The following is a 24627-nucleotide window of genomic DNA, read 5'->3' as shown; positions in this document are numbered from 1 at the left end:
AAGGATGCTGTAGTTTACAAAACGTATGTGATGCATGACACAATTTGCCTGAAAGTTCTTCTGAGGAGAAGTTCCAATCAAATCAAATCAAATCAAATCAAGCTTTATTTGTATATTTATACCTTTCGTGCAAAGACGGCAAAACAAGGTGCTTAACAATAATAAAAAGTATTAAAATGAACAGAAATAGGACAAAATAGGTAGAAAGATAAGTAATTAGATTTAAGAAAAGGCTGAGCGAAAAAAAATCTGTTTTTAGACTTGTTTTAAAAGTAAGTAGAGATTGTGCCGTCCTCATCCTGATAAGACTAAACGTATTTAATGATGAGAGGTTGCCCCATCAAAGGTGTTCTCTCTGAATTACTCTCTGCTCCTCAAGTAACCATAGGTAACCTCTGAAAAGGCTGCCACTGGGTTTCTGGCTTGAACATTATGTGATGTCTTTTAGTCCATTCACTTTGAAGTGTTCATTAATTAAAAAAGTTTATCAGTCCTTATGAAGGTTCTGGTCTGTGAACGAAGGCCTGAGATTGTGTTATGTTCTTTTAAAATATGTTTTAATAATCTGCAGCATAATGATACTGTGCATTTGAAACAGGCTGCACTAAAGGGCCTATTGATGGGTCGTAAACTGCATACAGTAATTGTTAGTAAGTGCTAAGTACTTGGCAAGTACTGACCACTGTGCAGCGTAATTTTCTTAATTTGTTCCAATACTTATTCCCAGAGGGAAGCACAAGCGGCCATTATTATCTCAAAAACATAAGCACATAAACAGCTGTTAGTGTGAGTCAATGACTCATACTCTATTAATCACAGAGTTACATTTAAAAATCACAGCAAGAAAGAGTTTGCTTTTGCCACCTTCTGTCCAATTGTTCCATAGTATGTGGCTGTTACAGCATTCAATAGGGCTGCAGGATCGCATGCGCATGTTTCATGATAAAGATCCCATCATATTCTGTTATTATCATATTGTTTGCATACAGACTCTATATAGTGGCATCAGTGGCTTGAGAGTGATCTTTATAATGTTTGCAAAAAAATAATAAAGTGGTTTAAAGAGTGTGTAATGAATTCATTTGGAGACTAAATCCACAGAGGCAAGAAAAAAACCCCCCAAAAAAACAGCACCCTGATTGGGCGGAAAAAATACTGTAGCTCTTCTCATTAAAAATAAGCAAAACCTGCTGATTGTACGGTTTCCATTTAAATGCCCTAAACTGTCGGTGATTTCATTAATTCCTTAGTGAAAGAGCTAATCCAGACTTTTTCTTAATATAAATAAATCCAATCATTATGTTTATCAACTGAAACAGAATCTGATTTGTACAATGTCTTCATGGAAATGCTGTAATCATACATGAAAGAAAAAATCCAACAATGAGAGCATTTTAAATCTTTGGCAAATTAGATTTTTTTTAATTTTTTTTTTTTAATTGCTATTGTGTTTGACAGAAGCCCAGCAGGACAGCAGGCGTTTTACCTTGATGGCAGTGGAGGCGATCTGGATGTGGTGCAGCTTGTGCAGGGTGCTCTCCCTGTCGATGAAGTAGGAGGCGGCCAGCTGGTGCAGAGCTTCCAGAGTCACAGCTGTGCCATTGGATTCGCTCACTTCGGTCGTCCGACTCAACTTCCGCTTGTCCACAAAGATCATTAATGACTCTTCCCCTATGAACACACGCACACAGATACGTACACAAACTTCATTTATGACTCAGCCCTTGTGAACACACACACTCACACACACACACACACACAATGTTCTCTGTGGCGTGGTGGTAAATATTAACCAACGAACACCTGCCAGCACTCATTATACAATCACATAGGCAGGAAAACAGTACATCAGAGGGTGAAAATCTGCTCACAGTCTCTACCAATTTTATCCTGTGTGCAAATTCACTGACAATAAATCTGCAGCCACAATGCACAAATGGATGATGTTGTCTTTCAACACAAACGAGAGCCAAAGCTTTCAGAAGACAGTGTATTGACAGATGTTGGAGGGAGTGAGAGATCAATAGAGACATCCTGTCTAACAGCATTAGGTTTTATGGGCAATGTGCTTTTAATTTGGAGAGACACTAAAACTAGCATAACACTCAGGATAGACAAAGGGGTTAACACTTGTCTCCAGGTAGAGAGAGAGAGTGAGATATGACGTGTTAAATAGCGAGATTTAGACGTGCTGGTGGGTGAATATTTTTAACCTTTGGGCATAGCTAGGCTAGCCGTTTCCCCCTGCTTCAATTCTTTATGCTAAGCTAAGCTACTAACCCTCTCATGGTTCCAGCTTCATATTAAGCCTAGAGATGTGAACGTGGTATCCATCTCCTCATCTAACTCTCAGCAAGAAGCAAATTACCATATTTCCCTTTTTTAAAACCAATGCAGCAGCATGGTGTTCTTTCAGTTCAGTTTATTTCAGTCCTTATTAGTATTTATACATAGTAAATACATATACAAAAAAAGCATAATATTGGCTAAAAAGGTGTGACCTTGCATGAATCTGCAACCCTCTCACTACAAGCCAATGTATAGTCAGAGAAAATAGTCGTTTTCCCGTTTTTGCTTCTCCTTGTTCTAAGATTAGACACTATACCTTTCAAAAAAAAAAGTGAACATGGAGCGAGATTAGGAGTTCCAGTGTGTCCTACATATGGAGAACAAAAAGAAAGTAAAGAAAAAAGGAACAGGTAGATAATAGAAGAAGATAATGACATGATCATTTCATGTTATATTTAAACTTTTTTTTTTTTGATTTTTTTTTGTTTACCAAGTGAACTACACATTCTCAATTCATTGTCACAACTCATCCACAGGTTTACCCCTTTGACAGAAATGCCTCTTTTATATTTGTCCTTACCCTTGCTTTTTTAAATGTACGTGTGAGTGTGAAGTGAAGTTCATATGGGCTCTCTCCGATTTCAAACAACCTCTGAGTACAGTTTGGGAGTAAATCATTTTGTGCTTTATATATTATCTGTGCAGTTTTCCTTACAGTAATACTAACAAGGAATTACAATACATTTTATGATATACTGATGTTCAAAAATGTTGCATAAAGCACCTTAGTTGTTATTAAGAATGTTTTGCAGCATGCTGGGATTGCACTAAGATTCCCAAACAAAGGCTAAAGGTAAAAGGTTACATCAGGCCATGGTTTAGCTGCTGATCTTCTCACATAATGTACAGGATTGTCTTTGTAATCTATTTTAAATACTGTTGGTATTCATCTAGGCTTTGAGAGTTTATGCGCAAGAGAGAGAAAAAGATGAAAAGAGCCAGCGGAGGAGCTGGGAGGAGATTTTGCAGAAGATAGCCACGGGAGCTTTGCTGAGCTTCTCTGGCTAACTTGCATCTATTGTTATGAAAACAGAGAATCCACTGACATTTTTCTTTCTTTCTTTCTTTCTTTCTTTCTTTTTTTTTGTCAAACAATTCCAAACATAGATTTTCCATGTTGAATCAGAGAGTATGAGCTTAAACAACCACAAATCATCCCACGTTCACAGCTGAGCCAATATTTAGTCAAATATTTAGTTGTTTGAGGACAATGCACAAAGCTTTAGAGCTTCAGAGATGATTAACAGCTTGGCTTTACGAAAGATTACTCTTTTAAGGCCTTTGTTTGGTAGCTGATGGTCTGTGAGGGCCAAATGTTCATACTTGGTCTGCGGCACCTGGATGCCCAAAAACCTCACCTTTTAAAAACCTGTTGTTAAGGTAAGTCAATAAAACCACAGCTCATCTCTTTCATTTACCTCCCAGTGTAGCAGAGAGCAGGAAGTGTGTTCCGTATTTCCTGATGATGTTGTCAGTGATGGCGCCGAGACTGGGCCTCCTGCCCAGCTGCCTAATGGTCTGGAGGAAGTCGGGGTCCAGCGGCAAAGAAAAGCCATTGTTCTCTTGTCTCTCAAGGGCCAAGCTGTTCACCTTCCAGCGGCCAAACTCCCTGCAATGTCACACAAACACATGCTTGTTGTAAGCAAAGGACACACCACACATGAAATGCCGCGTGCAGGCACATTGGAGAAAGGACAAAGGTTCTAACAGAAGCTGTGTTGTTGTTTGGGCTTGCACACTATTTGGAGAGCATTTCTATCACTGTCAAGAAGTGACAGGGATCTGGGAGACATTTCCATTAGAGACAAAATAAAAACACTGATCTTAACGGTTGTTTTCTGCTTCTTGAAAAGGAAGAACATATTTTGGGGATTTTACAGTGGACAGGACACAGCTTGCCCCGCAGGAGGAGGCTCATCTTCAGATCTATTCCTTGCCGGGCGTTAAATATGATGTCCGTACGACCTCTAAGTGAATCTTGTGTGCCACTCTTTGAAAGACGAATGGTATCATGCTGCTTCTACCTCCAGCTTGCAGAATTGCTTTGCACCATGGTGGAAAAACATTGTCTTTCTCCACCGATTTTAAATAATAGCGCAATCTTTTCTCATCTTGAGTCACTTTTTTAAGGCGCCGCGGTTCGACGGGCTGTAATCATGGATGGAGTCTCGCTGCTTTCTGGGGCCTCCTTTGGAGGGAACGGGCTTCATCTGAAGTCGTTTGATATTCAGCCTGGCCTTGGAGCATGCCAGCTGCCTTTATCTACCAAGAGCAGAGACTGAGTGCTGCTGCTTGATGCATAGATTAGCTCTATTCAAATATAGCTGGTAATAAACATGGTTCTACCCCAAATCTAGCAGGGGAGAAATTGAAGACCTTTCATTCACTGTTGGGTGGGAGGTTGACTTATCTCTTGGGAAGAAACACTACAAATAAACTGGTACATTTCATTCCAGTGAATGTGTTTTTTTCTGTGTTGAGCTTCAATAGGTGAGATTTACATGTAAAAATACACACTGACATGTCAAAGAGTGGCTGCAACACAAAACACAGTACATCTTATATACACATCTCCCCTCCATAAGAAACTATACATTTGCTGCAGCCTCCTTGTTCAATGTCTAGAGGATGAAGAGTTACAATTTACTTTGTTTTGTTCACTATGGAAATTAAATATCTGTAGCTGTTTGTTTGTTGGCACCTAGCTGCTAAATCAGTAGAGAGATAAATGATAAACAGTAACAGCCATGACTGAGATGGTCTAGCAACACCTGAGACACACTGATGAGAAGAGGACTTAGTTTTGACTTGATTACAGCTATTTCGGAGAGGATAAACAAAGACGTTATATAACACTGCAATACTCTGTTTATTCCACCACTGCTCGCCATTTTTTTTATTATCTTGATTTAATCATGCAATGATGCAGTCTGGGAGATGCTGTAACAAGACAGACTGCAATTAAGATATCAGTTTTACTCCTGAATTTAGAGGATGAAGGCTGTTAGAGGCCAAGAAAAAAAAGGGGGGGGGGCCTGGTGCAGCACTGGCCATTACTCACAGTGGTTTGAGTCCAGCTTGGGACCTTTGTTACGTGTTACACTCCATCTCTGTCACCTCATTTCCTGTCATCTGTCTGCTTTCCACTCTTTAATTAAAGCACAAAATGCTGACAAAAGCTTTCTGAAAAATATAAGGCTGGGGCGGTGTCTCTGTTCTGTATGACAATAACCTATAAACCATGATATAAATAAGAACTTTCAGGATTTTACTAAACTATTTCAACCAAAATAACTATCCCATCAACTTTTGGACAAAAACAAGCTGCCAACATGCTAAGGCTAATGTCAAACAACTCCCTCAGACATGGAGCAACATAAACGTTCACTTAGCTGTATTACCGTCCAGCTGATGAGTGAAAATCCTACATTCCCCTCCCTTTTTTTTTTTTTTTTTTTTTTCTTTTAGCTCTTGTTTAGTCACCACTCTCTATTGAGGCTCTTTGGATGTTACACTGTCTTCACCGGCTAGTCGCTAACCTTGTTTGCCTTTGTTTGGCACCGGGCAAGTGGCATACAATGGGTTTACCAGCGGTGGTTTCCTGAAAACAGCTGCTCGCTTGCCACTGGAAACAGAGTTGAAGAGGACACTGAGACTGAACCATTAAATGTGCAGTACCAAAACAAAAACGATTAGGATTCTGTGTCTCTGTGGATTGACTGATTGATTGATTATTGAAGGTTAAAACAGACTTCCTCTGCACTGCACCTTGATTTGTCAGGTATTGTATTTCATTCAATGGATTAGCGAAACGCAGCCATCCCCATCAGGTTATTTTATAAGAAGTCTTAAGTGATTTTTAAGCAAACATGGATTATCACTAGCTTCATTTAAATTACACTCTGGAAATTGTTTCTATATCATCAAGCACTAGAAGCATCCATACTTGCAGATCCCATCCTGTGCAAATTTGCTCCCGTGTAAGGACAAACTCTGTCAATGCAAGACGGCTTTAGAAGTGACATTATAGCTTCTACATTGTTTGACATCATAATACTGCCAGCAAAGTCCTTCAAACTTTAACAACATTTTTAACAGTTTCCTCTAAACAGTGCTTTAAAAAATAATTGTCTTTACAAAGGAACAATTAACTTTGGATTTTCTGATTTGTTTTTCAGTCTGACATGCATACAACCTCCTTCACCCTACAGATGCACAGCGACTCCCTCGTGCGAAGACACATGCTCACACTCACTTTCAACACAGCCTGCAGCTGCAAACGTCTAAACAAAGCTGCCCTTGCTGCAACAACTTTGCTATCGCCCAGAATATCGCAGTGTCCCTGTGGGTGCGGGCCTGCTGCCAATCAATTTCCCACCAATAACAATGACCCCCCGAGAAAAATTCAAAACAGAAAGCAGCTCATTAAGGCCCGTTTCATGTCGGTGTTTCTCTATAACGATCGGCCATTAGTGTTTCTCTCCGTCCGCTGGGGCCGGCTGAAGAAGGGAGCAGCGGAGAGAGAAAGAGGGAGAGCTTAACTGTGATAGACACACTGCCTCACTATGCTGCTCGCTGATGGACACTTATGAATGGTGCCACAGCTAATCTGGAAAACACAACACACACACACACACACACACATACACAGATCTGTTGTGGAAGATTTCAATTCAACCTCACCTTTTTGCTCACCACGCACACACACACACACACACACACACGAAAAGATCCTGCGTCATGGAGGACTGCAGGTTTATTTTGCCCTTAACACTCCTCAGTGACATGTTGTGAGTGACTGGAATTGCCTATCACAGCCACACGTGCACATGCACGCACAGGCCGCAGGTTTATTTCACCTGCGGCTCTGCGCAGCAGGGGGCTTGCCGCGCATCTAGCTGTCAGCCCCCCTCTGAGCGAGCCGGAGCGCTGTGCTCCTGGAGGTGAGGGGCTGCCAGAGCTACAGGGGCTGCGATCAGAGCAGGGGAGTCGTACCCTGCTACCTGTCCATCACAGCACAGGTGTCTCAGATCCATCACAGCGTACAGGCAGCCTGAGGGCGCTGCTAGGTGCCCAACATAACAAATCAGGGAATCAACCTAGCAAATAACCTGCTGATGCAGTTGAAATGCTATTGGGCATAGCAATGCAGATCAGTCAGTCAGTTCAGTATGTCACTGAGCCGGCAAGGGGAGTGTCTGCTACTGCTAATGCTGTCTCCTGAGACAATTCAAGTGGAAACTATAGTGATAATATGAAATGCTCTCAGACAAACACAAAATGTTGTATTTTAAAAACAAAAGAAGACTCAATAGTAAAAAAAAAAAAAAAACGTATTTTACAGCAGGAAGCTGGAAAACTGCAATTACCTTTTACCTTAAAGGGGATGGTTTTCTCTGCTCCTGAACGTACTTTCTTGCCAGGAGTGAGTGTAGGGTTGCCACCCATCCTGGTTTTACTGGGATTGTTCTTTTGAGCGACTGTCCTGGAAAATTAATCTTCCTTTCCAGGACACAAATCCTTTTTTTGTGAACATTCACTCCTAATTTTGAATTTCATTGTTTCAAATAAAACCTCATTTGTTTCCTTCTACTGCTATTCTGTTTTCTTCCTGGTTATGTCCAGTTCTGTGTCCGTAAATGTATGAAAATGGGTACAACAGTGATGATTGGCTAATGAAAATACCAATACTTTTATTAATTGTGAACGAAATATGAAAGTTTACCTTATTAGCCTACCTCGCAACTGCCGCGAACATCCACGACCCCCCCCCCCGTGAATTCAGGCAGAGAGGATTGAGGCAAGTACCAGCAAGAGTGTTGTTAAAAAAAAAAAAAAACTTCCATGTATTGTCAGTGTGGTGAAATGGCGGGAGAGATGAACTAGGAGGTCGTCGCACCGAAATCGCACCAAAAAAGTAAGTGATGAGACGAGACGGGCCGGGACTAGCTGGCTAGCATTCTAACTGTAGTAGAAGAAAAGACGTGATAGATACAAGAGTTAACATTGAAGTTGCTTTCCAACACTGGATACAGCTCTTGGTGAGTAAAGTGAATTTTGATGATAATTTGCAACATTTCTTCTAGAGTGGTCAGTAAACAGCTGTTAATGCTAACATTAGCTATGTAGCAATTGCAAAATTTACAAAATAGCTCCTTTAAAAGAGGTTTTTGTAAATATGTTAGAAATGTTTAGTTTGCTATTAGAAAAAAAACAAATGGCTTTTACTAACAATGTTGAAGGTTCTCTTTTAATTTTCTCCAATTTTTTTCTTCCTTTTTTCTCAAGTACCAAGTAGAGTTCTATGAACTGTATTGTAATTGGCATTGTACATCACTTGAACGCATAGTGGCACTGTCCCACATACACTCTTGTTTAGATCAGCCTCAATGTCATTATTCATTGTGAAAAATACTTTGGGGAGCATCTATATAAAGACCGTTAATAAAAAAGCCCCAGTAGCTCTGTTATGTCATAATTCTTTAAATGATTGCAAACCACTAAGGGGGCCATGTCACATCTTTCAAACTTGTACACACCAAATAACGAGACTGGCGTCGTGTGAGGATGTCATGTAATTCATGCAAACCCACGTCTCTGTTGGTGGAATGATTTTTCACAGAGTTATGAGACTGAAAATGCCGGCTTCTTAGTTTTGTAAAAACATAATTTATGATAAAAATCACTCCATGTCTGGTAATTACTCTTTATGATTCTCGTTGCTGGTGTTTGCCACCAAACATACTTGTTTCAACTCGTCATAAGAACATCTGAATGTCACAGAGGAAGAAAGGGAAGAAGAAAAAAAGAGAAAGTAAAAATAACTCAACTTGTCTTCGCAGGTGTTCTGAATATTTGCATTTATAAACTGTTTCCGACAGAGAGCTGATTACCGCTAAAGACAGTTGTCTTCCATCTCTCCTTTCCTCACTGTTTTACTCAGATACAGTGTGATGACTTTAGCGCAGTTAGGTCCAGATCATTGCTCTACAGCAATCAAAACAGTTTCTATCCAAACTGTGGATTCACGCTGTGCTTTACAAAGCAGATACACAATATTTACACATTTATGTAATTAATGCACATTTGACTTCATGCAGTATTGAGCCTTTACTGAAACTACATATTTGTCTTTTATTGCACACAAAAATGATCTTACATTTTGGGTGTTTTTCATACTTACTATACTAATATGCTTTGCCAGTTAAGTTTTGATGGGAGAACTAATGAATGATCAGATTATCTGTCTCAGTTTCTGCAAGTGCTACATTTTGGGCTGGCTGGACTCTTTGCTGCATGTCATTCCCCTGCTCTCTGTCCCATTTTCTGTCACTCTGCAATGTCCTTACAGGCTTATAAATGCCAAAAAAAAAAAAAAAAAGTCAGATTTCAGTATCATGCTAAAAAAGGAAACCTCGTCCATCCTGTTGCATGTTTCAAGTCAGTCTTCCCTTAATCTTCCCTAAGTGCTGTGAGCATCTAAAGAAGAAAACAAACAACAAAAGCTTAATAATGCTTTTGTTGCTATGAGCAGATGTGTATTACAAGAACACATGTCAGAAAATATGTTCACTGTTTATCATTTGTCTGATACGTTCAGTGTTAACATTTTGTGACTGTGGATAATTTTCCATATTATCATGATAAAAAAAAGAAAGAAAAGAAAAATAGTGTTACATCTCCTTCAAAATGTCTTTGTAGTTGCAAATTAGTAGTATGTAAATGTTATTTCTGGGAGGTGGGTTTCACCTGGACAATCTAAACACGGCCATGGTGACAGACGAGTTTGATGTTATCTACATTTTGAAACCTAATCAAAGCTCATTCATCATATTCAATTAAATAAAAGAGGCAAGCAACAAAGAAAAAACAATGATGTCAAGGGGAAAGAAAATCATTTTCTATCCAAAAATTACAAAAAAAAGAAACTAAAAACAAATAAGCTCATGAGCAACATTTACCTTACCCTGATAGACAAACATTTGCTTATCATCAGTGAGGCCTGAGTGAAAACACATTGTTGTGTTTTGTAGCTGGGTTACCCCAGATACCAAAATAACCCGCTGTGCAAAACAGTTGGTTGATGTAGACTCAAAGTTATTTCAAGGACCTCCCCAAAGAGAATTGTGTAGAATGGGAGAAAAGTCCTTCATGCTTCATTTAGTAAGATACACTAAATTACAATTTATTTGTAAAACCTAACGCAACACAAACCTCAACCGCTCGGCCTGCTGTTTCTCAGTGGCTTTTCTTTATTGCAATTTGCTTTTTTCTCCTCTTCGTTTAATCTGATGTGACACTGATCCTTCTCAATGTGTATGCACCATTAGCAACAGAGAGGATGATTTTTTGTTTTTTTTTTTTTTTTTTTTTTTTACAAAATTAAGAATTACATACAAAGAGGCTTTTCATTCCAGCAACATCAAAAGATTTTCTCGCACATGCCAGTTGCATTGCAAGCGTTTTCCCTGAAAGGCACCTTCATAGTGACACACGTCAACTTTGTTAATTAAGCTAGTGATGAGCCCGTCTTAACAAGAGGAGAGTTGGACAGTCCAATGAGAGAGGGAGGAAGATGAAGTGGGGACAAAAAGATGGAGGGACTCGTGTGTCTTAGTTATCCAACCACCGTGGAGATAAACAAGGGAAGAAAGTGAGATCAAGACGGAGACAGAGGGTGTAATGATGTAGTTAATAGCTGCTGGTTGTGAACGCTTCATGAAATTGCCACCAACAGATTTTCAACATCAAACAAACATCAGACCATTAATTTGTGAAAATCCTATTAAACCTGCTGAGAGGTCCTATAAACAAGGCAACATGCTGTTTCCTGCTCATTTTGCTTTTTCATGCCTTTGATGCTACTGAGCGTTCCTCAAGTACACATTTCAAACGCTTGATTACCACGTTAAAACTGTGACCACTGCCACAGACATCCCGAAACTGTCGCAGGGGATGCAAAATGGTGCAAAAGAAAGCAGCCTGGGTCGACCACGAGCGGTTTGAGTAGGTTGCAGCTTACCGGACATCTCATTCAGTTACACAATATCTGTCAAATGAACTTAATGCAGACACTGGAAGGATCTGACTGGCTAGATTTTTCCTCTCATCCTTCTTTAGCATCATAAATAAAATTCACTGGTTTAAAATACTCACCACATGGAATAAAAGAGGCCTGAAGTCAGACTAAAGACAACTGAAGTGAGCTGCCATTCCTCATTATTCAAGAGTCTCCCCAGATGCCTGGCAACCTCACGGTGACAAGAAGACTCCAGAAATTCAATGCTCCTGGCCAAGAAATAGTCCAGCACATAGCCCCCAAATGAAGGCACAACTTTTCATTACACTTTGATTTTGATACAAATTAAATAAATGAGAATATACAGTGACAACCAGTGAACTGACAAGGAGCTAGTACAAGGATTTTTCTACCTTTTCCTTACTACCGGTCTTTATTAATGTGACGCACCAGATGGTTTGTTACTCAGAACCATCTGGGGGAGCCTTCATTGGAAACTGTTTGGGAAAGGGCAGGCGCTTTCAAAAAAATACTTGGCAGGTGATTGGGTGAACCATCTGTCTATCATATGATGTAGCAGGAGAGCGCAAAAGAGAAAGCACAACACAACAACAAGCCGCAGTCTGGGGAGCTTTGAAAGCTAGTTAGCATGTCGGTAAGCGAGTCCTGTTGTCTTTTTAAGGACGATTAGGACGACATAAAAGGTGCTCGTACAAATATGAAAACAGTCGCTTGCCCATAGCTACCCATAGTTCCTCTCTAATGAGATGCCGATTGGTCCGAACCACTGCGATTTGCCCACAAGCGAATGGCTTGGAGCCTGGCAAGATGGATGCCGCTTGCAAGAAAGAGCTACGATTAAGAGAAGGATAATCATTTGGAGGCTGGAGCTATGTATTTAGCATACAAACATGACTCTTCTCAATCCTCTTAGCAAACGTTTGACAATAAAGTCAACAAAAATATTTCCTGAAATATCTAACCATTTTTTAAAGCAGTGGTTCTCAAAGTGTGGTCCGGGGAGCCCCAGGGGTCCTTGACGGGGTTCCTGGGGCGTCTCCAGCAAACAGGGGAATAAGTTATTTTCACTATAATTCCATCCATAACTATCACAACAACACAATGTATAATGGGTCCCTAACACTTTGTGTAATAAAATGTCTAAAATCAAAAATCTTATCAGCTGGGGGTCTGTGGTCTAATTTGTGTCAGTTTAGGGGCATTGATGTAAAAAAAAGTTTCAGAACCACTGTGTAAAAGAACATGGTTGACAATTTGTATGCCCAGTCATTGACACTGACCCCCTCCCACAGGTTTTTGTGGTGCTTCATCTGCTTTTGTTTCTCAATGACAGCAGTCACTATTAGCACACACACGCACTGGCCATAAAAACATAATTGTAGGCCATTTTGACAACCCCCATTTTCACTGTCCTGTCATTTGTATGGTTTCATGCAGTTTCATATAATGGAGTAAAACTAAAACTTATATTTGATTTAAAAATGCATTTATAAGATCAAAATAGATGTGAAAATAACTACAAACCAGTCAAGTTGCAGTTTACAGTCATATCTGTCCATACTCATGCAATATATGTAGTGATGACTTTGAGGGAATTTCATAAAGGGTATTTTTGTGAAATGGACGTTGTTACTATATCGACACATGATCCCAGTGAATTATTTCCAGAAACACGCCGTCTTCACTTAGAGAATGTCATCACTTCATTTTATCTTCATCATTTGCGTGAAATTTCAACATAATTAGCATATGATTTCTTAAGTTGTGGCCAAAAATCATGCTTTGTGAGGTCACAGGGACCTTGACCTTTGTCCACCAAAATCGAATCAGTTCATCCTTGAGTCTAAGTGAACGTTTGGTGCCAAATTTGAAGAAATTCCCTCCAGGCGTTTACTGAGATATCACGCTCAAGAGAATGGGGCAGACAACCTGAAAACATGATGCCTCCGGCTGCTGTCAGTGTGGAGGCATGAAAACACAAGTCTCTGTTGTTTTTTATTTAATATTATATAAATCAAAGACACTGTTACAGCAGGTCAGACAGCACTGAAGCTGGACTTGAATTAGCTGATCGGCATCAGCTGCTTCATTCATTCTTTACAATCAGCGACTCACTGATCGGCTGCTTGGCTACCAGCTGACTAGAAACATCCAATCCTATCTCTACACAAGACACAAGATATTTCTTCTAACCAGGCGGTTTTTATGTTAAAGAATTTGACTTGTTTCAAGCTTATTTTGACTTGCTTTAAAAAGCCAGGGCTAGTGAAATTTTCGTGCTCTGTTGGATAGAGATAATTTAACTTATTTTAAGTAATATTTCCCCCATGTTATTGTTTTTTTTCTTGTTTCTGAGAGCTCAGTTGTTGCACAGCAGGTGTACACTGTGGCGTTATACTCTGCTACACTCATGCTGTTTGTTTCCTCTATGTTATACTTCTTGACTTTACTAAGATGTATGTACTGTGTGTGTGTGTGTGTGTGTGTGTGTGTGTGTGTGTGTGTGTGTGTTTGTGTATTGAGAGGAATCAGTAAAGCCTTTTCCACCAAATCTCATGTTTTATTCTATTTGCTATGAATGGACATTTTCCTTAATGTAAATGTCCCTGGCTGAAATGAGCACTTGCTTTTATTTTCCCAACCAAATCCTTTTTACTACTTTACACCATTTTAAATGAATCCTTCATATAAAATAATGGCCATCTCTTTTCTGTCTTTACACTTTTTTTGCCTTTCAGCAAAGTTTTCCTGGAGGAAAAGAAGGGAAAAGAAAAACAATATATATATATATATATTTATTTTTTTTTTTTTTTCATTTAACCTTATTTTAGCCCATTGAGGCTCATTTTTGTGAAACTGTGAAATGCTGCTGTGTGAAGAAAAAAAAAACTGCTAAAATGTTGTAGGAGGGTTAGCTTTGTTAAAAAGTAATTGCGTTATTGATTTGTAGTTTCCATGAATATCACTACACCTCTGACAACAGAGAGCAAGGGCAAGGCCGAGAAAGAGAGAGAGAGCGAGAGAGAGAGGGGAAGCATGATTTGCAGCAGAGTTTGCTGACATCGAGACTGCTGATCCCTTTTGTACTGCAATTTGTCATAACAGTGTTGACAAGAGACTTCTCTCCACACACAAAACAAGGAATGCCTAGAATCACATTGTGTACATAATTGGGCATGCACATGCTGTGCATTCGCTCTCAGCCTCACAAACATGCACACACACACACACACACACACACACACACACACACGCAAACATAGGGAGCAGAAGACAGAAGAGCCACCAGCCACGCTAAATCCTCCTCTTCATGACACAGGTGTTTTGTGTTGAAGACAGGCCTGCATGGACTTTTTAAAATTAGCTCTCTAATCACATTCTGCAGCTGCACCCAGTTTATCACCACATATGCCCAAAAGCACATTCACATATACTCAAACATACAATATCAGTTACAAACGTTTTTCCCACCAGTATCTCAATATTTATGCAGTGACATTAGTTCAATCAGTAGAGGCTTCATTCTGAGTCAGCAAATACACTTCTACTGCCGTGTGCAAAACAAGAGAAGAAAAGAAGAGATGTGAGAGTCTATTTGAAACGGGGGGGGGGGACTGTGCCGAAGTAAAGGAAACCCCCCGGGGTCTACACACTGCTGGTGGTGGATGTGATGGGAAGAAGAGGATGCTGGAGATGTGGATGTGATGAGATGTGAAGACTGGAGGTGAATGGGGTGGAGCAGGGTCGCAGCAATACGCCATGAAATGACAGCTGACAGCAGCAGAAGGAAGGAGAAGAGATTTTTAAAGTTTGACAGCCACAATGCATTTGGCTGGTTGAGATCGTGACGAAATCTGATGGGTTCCCGAAAACACCCGAAATCAGCTGTGAGAGAGGTAAAGAGTGACACAGAATTGTGAATGAATGAAGCGTAGAGATAGTGTTCCTGATTGAACTTGTGCTTAGCTTCATTACATCAGACAGGCCAAGAAATACTGACACTGGTTGTTGAAAGTTGAACCAAACCATTTATTTTGAAAAATTACGCTCAAAGTAAACCATGATGATGCGATACAACTGTTTAACCCAAGGGCCTTAAAACCTCAAGTTTTTGTGAAAAGTTACGCGTCGACTGCTTGGCGACGGGAGCCGTGCTTTGCGATGCAAAAGGTCATGGCAGGTACAGCTGGTGATGCAAAGTTAAAATCCTCTGTAGGCCAGACTGTCTCATTTTGGTTTGGCCGTCGAAGGACCACACCTTCGTAGACCGAGTCCTCCGAAGGATGTGGCCCCTGAATTGGGACACAGCTTAAAGTGTATGTGAACCAGAATGTTGCTGTCCGATCCGACGCTTCTTAAGTAAAATGCAATAACGCACAGAAGCGATGGTCAAAACCATGAAAAATATGTTGTGAATTAGAAAAAGGCTAAATTCCTTTAGAGTTATATGCAACTTCACATTTTGGTGGTGAAGGTTTATTGGACTCCAAGACATCAAGGAATATCTGCTATGCCTTTGTGAAGACATCGACAGCAGTACTGGGGGATATTTGCTCATGGTTTCGATAGTGCACTTTAATCGTAAAATTTTGATTCACTGCACAAAGAAGATATCCTGCCACTGACCACTTGCAACACTGCGCCGGAAATTGCTTCATTTAAGAAATAACACAGGAATCACTGAAGGTAGTGGGGGGGGGGTTCATTTTTATGATATAAAAATGAACCAAATGATATAAATGATATATAGTGGGGGGGGGGGTTCATTTTTATGATATAAAAATGAACCAAATGATATAAATGATATATAGTGGGGGGGGGGGTTCATTTTTATGATATAAAAATGAACCAAATGATATAAATGATATATAGTGGGGGGGGGGGTTCATTTTTATGATATAAAAATGAACCAAATTTTGACCCTTAAGGGGAAAAACAGCACCTACTGAAACTGGCATTTCAAACTCTACCCCAATTATCAAAGCGTAGGCCATCCATATAAAATACACTCAGACTCAGACTCCCTCTCTCTTAAAAGCTGTTTCTGTGGACCTCTGGCCCTGATAACTCCCCCATCACACACTTGTCAGAAGCCATAAGCTGTGTGCTCGATGAAGTCCTCGTCACTGCCTTTGCTGCTGGTGATCAGGAGGAGGAGGAGGAGGAGGAGGCTGCTCCGCTTCTGTCCTGAAGACACATTCAACCTCTGACTGCGGGACTATAGACCGACCCGTCTCTCCACCACAGCTCCCTCATTGAACGAGCCGCTCGGGCATTCATGCATGAGAGAAAACTGTAGGTTGATGGGAACTGGATCTCGTTCTACCCCTCTGCTCTCTGTTGGTCTGTTCCGCCACGGGTTTGCAACAAAATCTTTACCACAATAATTTCCAGACACTAATATATTGATTATAAACAAACAAGACCATCGCAGCGAGGATGAACAGCCCCCACCTGCAACTGCAGTCTACACTGTGAGCCACAAGGTCAGATTTGATTCGGTTACGTATGTCAGGAAAGTGGAGAGGCAGAGGGGAAGTGCTGGGATGTGTTCTGAATTTAAAGAAAGCACTAACAATAAATGAAGCGTGGCATGAATCATATCTAATTGTCTAATTTTTCATTGTAATTATACCAAAGGAAGAAGTTTTATTTTATTTCCTTCTTCTTTACTTGCACAGACAAAATAGGGAGTATCCGAAGATCGCTTGAAATAACCCAGTATGTGTTTGTGATTTCATGATAAAGAACATCTCCCAGACCTGGTACTATTCTCCGTCCTCTCTTATTAGCAAAAGTGGAAGTAGTGCATGCTTTTTTTATGCCACCTCAGAACCTCCTAGGAAGGGATTCTGCTGCAGATGGTTCTGGCGCACAAAGGTATGTACCTCTGAACCCATAGGCCACATTTCAGGTCTCATTGCCTCTCACCACAAACCATTAAGACAGTCTTCCCAACAACAAGACCTCCAAACTACACAACAAAACAGCTCATTTATCAGAGCGTGTATTGATCTGGCATCCTTAGCTGCAGGACAGCAGTCTTTGTCAGTGCCTTCCAGAACCGTTACAAAAGGATTCATATGAAAGTTTGTTTGGTTTGGGAACACACACACAACTTGGTTCAGGATAAAAATCGATCATGGTGAAGAGTTGAAAAGAAAACAATGTTGACTGCAGGGAAATGGGGAATCATACGTTTTACATGCTGTTCTAACACAGGGCTGGGTGATATGGCCAAAAATGTTAAAATTCTCACATCCCTCATTTTTGATATTATTTATCATTTCTAATGACGTATTTTAAAAGACACTGCGAGAAAAATACTGTTTGGATGTTTTGTTTTTGCGGTGTTGTAGCTGAGTACCTCTTCATCGTGCNTCATGGTGAAGAGTTGAAAAGAAAACAATGTTGACTGCAGGGAAATGGGGAATCATACGTTTTACATGCTGTTCTAACACAGGGCTGGGTGATATGGCCAAAAATGTTAAAATTCTCACATCCCTCATTTTTGATATTATTTATCATTTCTAATGATGTATTTTAAAAGACACTGCAACTGTGAGACTATCTGACTTTCTCTCAAAGTANCGGTGTTGTAGCTGAGTACCTCTTCATCGTGCACTGCCTGTGGGTTGTTTCTTGAGATGTAGCAGATGTTGGCCGTGACCGATGACATGTTGCCTAATCCAAAGAGTGGAAGCTTCTAAAGTGATAAAATAAGTTTGTTGTTTTGGCACACAACAGTGTTCTGTTATAATTTAGACACAAAGAAACCAAAACAACCGTATGTCACTCGTAGCACGCGCCATTATCATGGGATATGATTGGCTGTTTATGGGCCAGGGGTGGGGCCAGGCCTGGGGTTTGCTCATGCAACTGTGAGACTATCTGACTTTCTCTCGAAGTTTTTTCATATTGCTATTGATGCAGTGTCTATCATTATCATTTTATCGCCCATGGCTACTACAACATTTTGTATCTAAAACACAACCGTCATTTTTCACATGGACTCTTTAGGCCTAAATAAATATAAACAAAAGAAAATGAAGAAAAATGAAGCCAACATGTAAGTGTCGTACTGCAGTTCCTCAAATGACCACTTGAAGCTGGCTCCAAAAGTGAGTCAATCCCCACAGACTCCCATGTTAAAATGTCCAACTTTACAGCAGAAACAAACATGTTTACAGGTACAAAAGATTGTTTTGGTAGCTGTAGCGCTGTACCTAATTTCCTCCTTCGCGACAACTTTACAGGGGGTGAATTTTTATATAACTCACCTGTCTACATTTTTTTACGACTTAAAGTTCTGCATAATTTAGGGCGTGGCCACTTTGACAGGTGGGTGAGCATGTACTTGCCAAAAACCGGCATGTACTGAAGTCTCGGCTTCACACACGCCCCTCCTCTCTACCCATTTTTGGATTAGCCAGGAGTTAGGGGCGGAGACAGACACTGCCAAGATGGCGACGGTGGAGCAGCTCACTCTGCCCTTCAGAACCACTCTTCAGAAACCTGTGGGTGACGTCATGGAGGCTACAACCATCCTTAATCACAGTCTATGATGAGGACAGCCTTATTATATTTAAATTTAACCAAGTAGTTTAATTTCCTTAACTTAAGACCTTAACCATAAGTTACGGAAGCAGTGATGGAGAGTAAAACATGTCTTATACTGTATTAATATTCAATGCACTGTGGTCTCTGCTATTCCTTGTTTACATCTATGTTTACTAGCTTGCTGTCTTTCTTCCCGCTGCCTTCACAGGCACATTGCTATGCTTCTTTGTGCGTTGCTGCCACTGACTTGCCAGTCACCATTCAGCCTACCCTCACACAGCATACAGAGACAGTCTATAAAAAGTGTGTCCACGCGTAGACAGAAAGAAGAAGAGGAAACACTCCTCAGCTTAGACACTCTTAAGCTGAGCAAAAAGAGGAGATGTATTTGAAGCTTTTATTTAGTCAGACATATTGGTTAAAACGCCGACTGGTTGTGAACTCGCTGAGTCTTTGTCAGGGCGAACTTTAAGAGTTTTATATTTTCCATTAAATATTAAATCATTATTCCCTCTGCACCTGCAGTATTATCTATGGTGTGGTAAATGAAAGCATTGTGTTCCATTGCACTGTGTTATGATATATTCCTTGACATTCTCCCTCTTTTATATTCTCTTTTCTTCTCTTCATTGCTTCATGCAGTTGTGTACCCATTTATTCCAGCCCATTTTATAATCTCTTTTAAATGCGCTTCTCCATCTAAAGCGTTCAAAACACAATAGCACAGTCATAAACACGAGACAGATAGAGCACAATAGGCCTCTGCTCCCTCCAAATCTGAATGACATGATTACACAGCGCAGCACCAGGTATTGTAATGTCATGCCTCTGCACCCTATCCTCTCCACAAACATGTTTGCGTATAATTGAAACACTAATCACTCCGTAATTACGAGAGATGACTCCTTACATCAAATGAAGCAAGTGGAAATAGCCGGCGGGGCTGACAGGAGAAAAGAGAGGAGAAAACATGGGAGATGAGGCGTGATGTAAAAGTTATGGGCCATGAAGAAGAAAGGAGGAGCTGACATTTTGACTAATATGCTTCTGTCTGTAGATATGGCTCGACCACACACCCGAGGAAAACGCGGAGCGAGAGCCGGGTCCCGTTCGCGGGAAAACGATTTTGAAAAACAACCGCAAGCCTCTAAATTATTAATGATCTATTAAATAATATTAAATGAAATATTATCAACCATTTCCACCTCTCGACGCACTCCTAACAGCAGCAGCTCCACTGAAATGTCTCATATTTCAACTCATGGTATCAATGTGAAGTAAATGAAGAAATTATGTTAATTGCTTACACCGACGTGTTTGTGGTTGACGGGGAAACATGCAACCCGCTGACTGCTTTCAGTTTGAAATAAAAGCCGGAGAAGTTTTATGACATTTGCGACCCCTCACACAGGAGAAGAGAAAGATGGACTGAATGAATGAATGACAAGGTGTTTGACTGTTTGCTTATGGCTGTTTTTCACTGCTTTTCAATGGGCTGAATCCATTAATTCACAGCTCCCATTACTGGATTTGATCAGACCTTGAGAAGAGAAAACCTCTTTCACTCGGAGGATTTATGTTTTGAAAGCACTTTTTTTTACTTTACATTTACACCGCTGCAACAGCAAGCTGTATGTGTCTCCAAGCTCTTTAATTTGGCTTTTTATACAGTCCGGATAAAAGATAAAGGCTGTGAGTGTAAAAATTAAATACTTTATTACTTCCACTCAGAATATTACACTGTAAAAATTCTCCATTTTTAAAACTTTTATCATTAAAGAAAAACAAAAAGGCTGCTCCGGTGCAGTGGCCATCCAGCAGGGGGGGATAAAACTCTGGCTCCTCTCATGCCCCCTTTCCTCTGTACTCCCAACTCCTCCAGTCCTCCTCCTCCTCCTCATCTCCCTCTCCCCTGCCCCCTGACGGGAAAGGCCAACTGAGCTCTGGAGAATATTTATGAGCGAGGGAGAGCAATTGGTTTGAGATCATTCGACAAGGGAGGGAGGGAGAGAAAAAGGGAGAAAATGTGAGACAGACGTGGGGATGAGGCAGAGAGAGAGAGAGAGGGAGAGGTTAGATTTTAATGTTTTTATTTAACCTTCTTTTAACCTGCTGGTTAATTAAAACTATTTTCTTATTGCTATTCCTCCCTCTATCTCTCTCTCTCTCTCTCTCTCTGTGTGTGTGTGAATGCTTTTCTATACATACGAGGACCCAAATCTGCATGAGCGCTGAGGAAGTCTTTCCAGACTGAGGACATTTTTTGGCTGCTCCTCAGCTCCACAAGAGGCCACTTTGGGCTTTTGGACTTAGGATTATGATACATAGCGGTGACGACTCAAGAGGCAATAACAAGGTTTTTACTGACCCATAAAGGAGCGTAATGTGTCTGCAAGAAGCAGAGTGGTGTTGTTGATCAATACAAATGACTCAAAGATTGCTTTACACTAGATTTTTCTGGCTTTTGGAATGAATCTGTATTGGAACAAAAAAAAATAAAACCCCAAAAAAAACAAAAAACGACGCAGCCCGTTGCAGTTTGAAGCCACTTGTGATCTCTTTTAGTTCTCAGCAAACTGGCATCCTCGACTGCTCAGCGATGGATGACAGTGTTACGGGTGCAAGATATTTAAAGCCTAAAAAGGCTTTTTTTTCAAGCTGAGGAAAGCGAATGACAACGCAGGAACATTATTCCCACTTTTTAACGTGGTGATATTTTACCTCCTCTCTTCAGTTTCTATTGGATTTTTTTGTTCTCATTAGCTAGCTTTACTCTCATTGTTCAGAGGAGACTGAAAAGGCCACTGTACCTCGAGGGGGAAGGAGGGTTATAGACATGTCAAGTTTGCATTTCTGGATATTTGCTGATAGAGGTCAGCAGAAGTCGTACTGTAGGTTACTGAATGCTAAAAAGGCTTTAGGGCTATAGTTTTGTCTGTGTGTTTTTAGTGATGTGAAATCTCGTGTATGCAAATGTCTGTTCTGATTTGCATGCATAGGGTGGGGTGCTGAAGGCGCAGGAGGACAAAAACACAAGCAGGGAGAAAAGAGAGGTATGGAGACATCCTGGGAGACAGAAAGAAGAGGCCAACAGAGAGCAAGTGGGGGAGGAAGTGATGGATGTGGGGTGGGGTGGGGGGGGGGTGGGGAGCCAACATCGCTACATTCTCTATCTTTGCCTGGCATTGTCACCCCTGTCAGCTGCTAAATGCCAGTGTCAGTCAAACCTCTGTTCAGCTGGCATCAGCCCTCTTTCTACTGCACGGCTGCGGACGCTCCGACAGCATCGCTCTCATCACAGGAGGATCAAAACACTTACCTGGCACACACACACACACACAGTCACACGCACACACACACAGTCACACACACACAGCCACGAATACGAGACTCTCAAGTATGCACGCCCAGTCATGCTCAGACATACAGTATCCTGTTAGGAAGCATGTTGTTGATTGGTGACTTTGTCAAAGTTAGAAAACCAGGCTTTGTTTTAGCTACTGTGAAAAAAAAAATGCATTTTGGAACAGTTTGGTCAGATCAGAAAAAAAAAATCTAAAAATCCACTTAGTATGGCAATTTGTATAATAAATGTCACTCTTATAGCTACATACTGTGTGTGGGTCATACTGGACCACCATCTAAAAGCATTTTATCCGACCGTTTAAACGCTTCAGAGGTGTTTCTGCACTGAACATAATAACACTCAGCGGGAAATACCAGCACACGAACACACACCCACACGGACTTGTAACAAATGAGGAAAGCCTGCTGGGTACGGCTGAGGTTTACACTGCTGTTTGCGTGCGAACATTAATCATTAAGTTCATATGGCAGGTGAAGCTGAAGTGTGGAACGTCTGAGATGACAAAACTAGCATCCTTTCTTTTGACGTACAAGATTCAGAGCTACCAGCTTATGTTAAAAGAAGAAAAAAAAAAAAACGGCACTTTGAAACAGCAGATGTGCATCATGTTTACCATTCAAACCCATATATCTGACTGACATTCGAAGAGACAACTCCTTAATATCCTGAGCTTTTTCACAGGTGAGAGATCGCATCTCGCAAACGTTACTTTAATTCCACTTTCTTGTCTCTAAGAAGCTGAAGAAATGTCATGGTAGCGAGCTTTCAAACAATATCCTGCTGCTTCTAAGCGCACACCCACTGCACTTCACACCACACACTTCTGAAGCCATCCTGTCTACCCACTGTCACACATCAACTGGCTCAGTCAGATATCTGTTACATCCCGCTGCTTTGCCCGAACCCTCCTGCGGTATCTTCACTTTGACTTTCCAGTGATATGCAGCGTTCTGTGGGTTTGTATCATACTCAAACCATATGTCTCTGCTGCCCACAGAATAGAAAGGAAGCAGGCAGTCGCACCCCAAATAAAGCTCGCTGAGCTTTTCATTTGTATGCAAAACTCCACTAAGTAATCTTCTCAATGCTCATCCTACAGTTTGCCACCTACTAAATCTCCATCTTTTATAGACTAAAGAAAAGCATTATGTGATCTCTTGCCTATACTTTTCTAAGGATCCTGCCAAGAAAAAAAAAAAAAAAAGGCAAAGCAAGGCCATGAAAACCAGAACCTGAATCTATGAAATCTTTGAGTCTGCATCTCTGCATTTGGTCCATTTTGGATTCAGATATCACAAACAACCTTCCTCACAGGCACCCGAGCTTTGCACACCGTGACCCAGCTGCCCACCGTCTCTCACCTGTATATCTTGTACTTGGTGGTGAATCCTTGCTGGTAGCGCTCTGTGAAATCAACAAACTCCTGTGAGCGCTGAAAAGGACCCTTGTCCGACAGGAGCCAGCCAAGGGGCCCGGCGGAGCCACTGAAGCCAGCCCCGGCGTGGTCGGCTGCCCCGGCCCCTACTGACACCCAGCTCTGGAGCAGGCTTAGTGTCAACCACTTCCATAGAAACATGAGGGCCGTCAGTCTAATGGAGATGCACGGGCCACTCATGCTGCTTCCCCCGGCCCCGGTGACTCCTCATTCTCCCTGCACTCTAGATGAGTCCTGCTGAAAGGGAGGAAAGGAAAGAGAGGAAGAGGGAGAGGAGTTGGAGACACTGGAGAACAATAAGGTTGTAATTTTGGTTTGGGCGTGAGTAGGATGAGGATGAACTGAGAGGGCTGCATTTGTCCAGTATTACTAGGTCAGAAATCATTGCTGAGGGACACTATTTTTTTAGAGGTCACTATACCTATAACTAATTTACTGTACACAATAAAGCAAATCAACGCACTTATATATTTAATGGGTGTAATAATAAACTTAATATAAAACCTTTAGACAGTTATTTTTTGCTCTAGTTTGAATGATGTTTTTTTTTTTTTTTTTTTTACCTTATTCTGTAAGTATTGTGATCCGTGACCTGTCGGAATTAATCTCCGCAAAATCCCCTGATAGGATCGTGAAGTTGGGTTCGGCTCGTCGCATAGACGGGACGGCATTTGAGAATGACTTTTCTCGTGAAGGACTTTCGCCACAAATGCAAACAGACGCACAATTAGAGGTAGGGCAGCTGGAGCGAAACCGAAGATGACATCCAACCTCCTCAGAGCATACACACACACACCCCTCTCTTCTTCTTCTTCTTTTTTTTTTTTTTTTTTTTTTTTTTTTTTTCTCACTGTGGCATATTTCCAGCGGAGAGCC

The 24627-nt window shown here is 41.0% G+C and overlaps 1 protein-coding gene across 1 annotated transcript in view; it reads right to left on the bottom strand.

The window, feature by feature from the left end:
• Nucleotides 1-23931, bottom strand: part of LOC111227555 (BMP/retinoic acid-inducible neural-specific protein 3-like) — a 50027-nt gene extending 26096 nt beyond the window's left edge. The window contains exons 1-3 of the mRNA XM_022753098.1: nucleotides 23678-23931; nucleotides 3768-3958; nucleotides 1487-1671 (exon numbers count right to left, since the gene is read on the bottom strand). Of these exons, the coding sequence (XP_022608819.1) occupies nucleotides 1487-1671; nucleotides 3768-3958; nucleotides 23678-23931 (630 nt within the window). The remainder of the gene's footprint in view (nucleotides 1-1486; nucleotides 1672-3767; nucleotides 3959-23677) is intronic.
• Nucleotides 23932-24627: the final 696 nt, after the last annotated feature.

This window comes from Seriola dumerili, unplaced genomic scaffold, assembly GCF_002260705.1.
Source record: "Seriola dumerili isolate Sdu_G_001 unplaced genomic scaffold, Sdu_1.0 BDQW01000189.1, whole genome shotgun sequence".
Lineage (NCBI taxonomy): Eukaryota > Metazoa > Chordata > Actinopteri > Carangiformes > Carangidae > Seriola > Seriola dumerili.
Note: the sequence above shows the minus strand (reverse complement) of the source record. Positions and strands in the feature narration are given on the sequence as shown.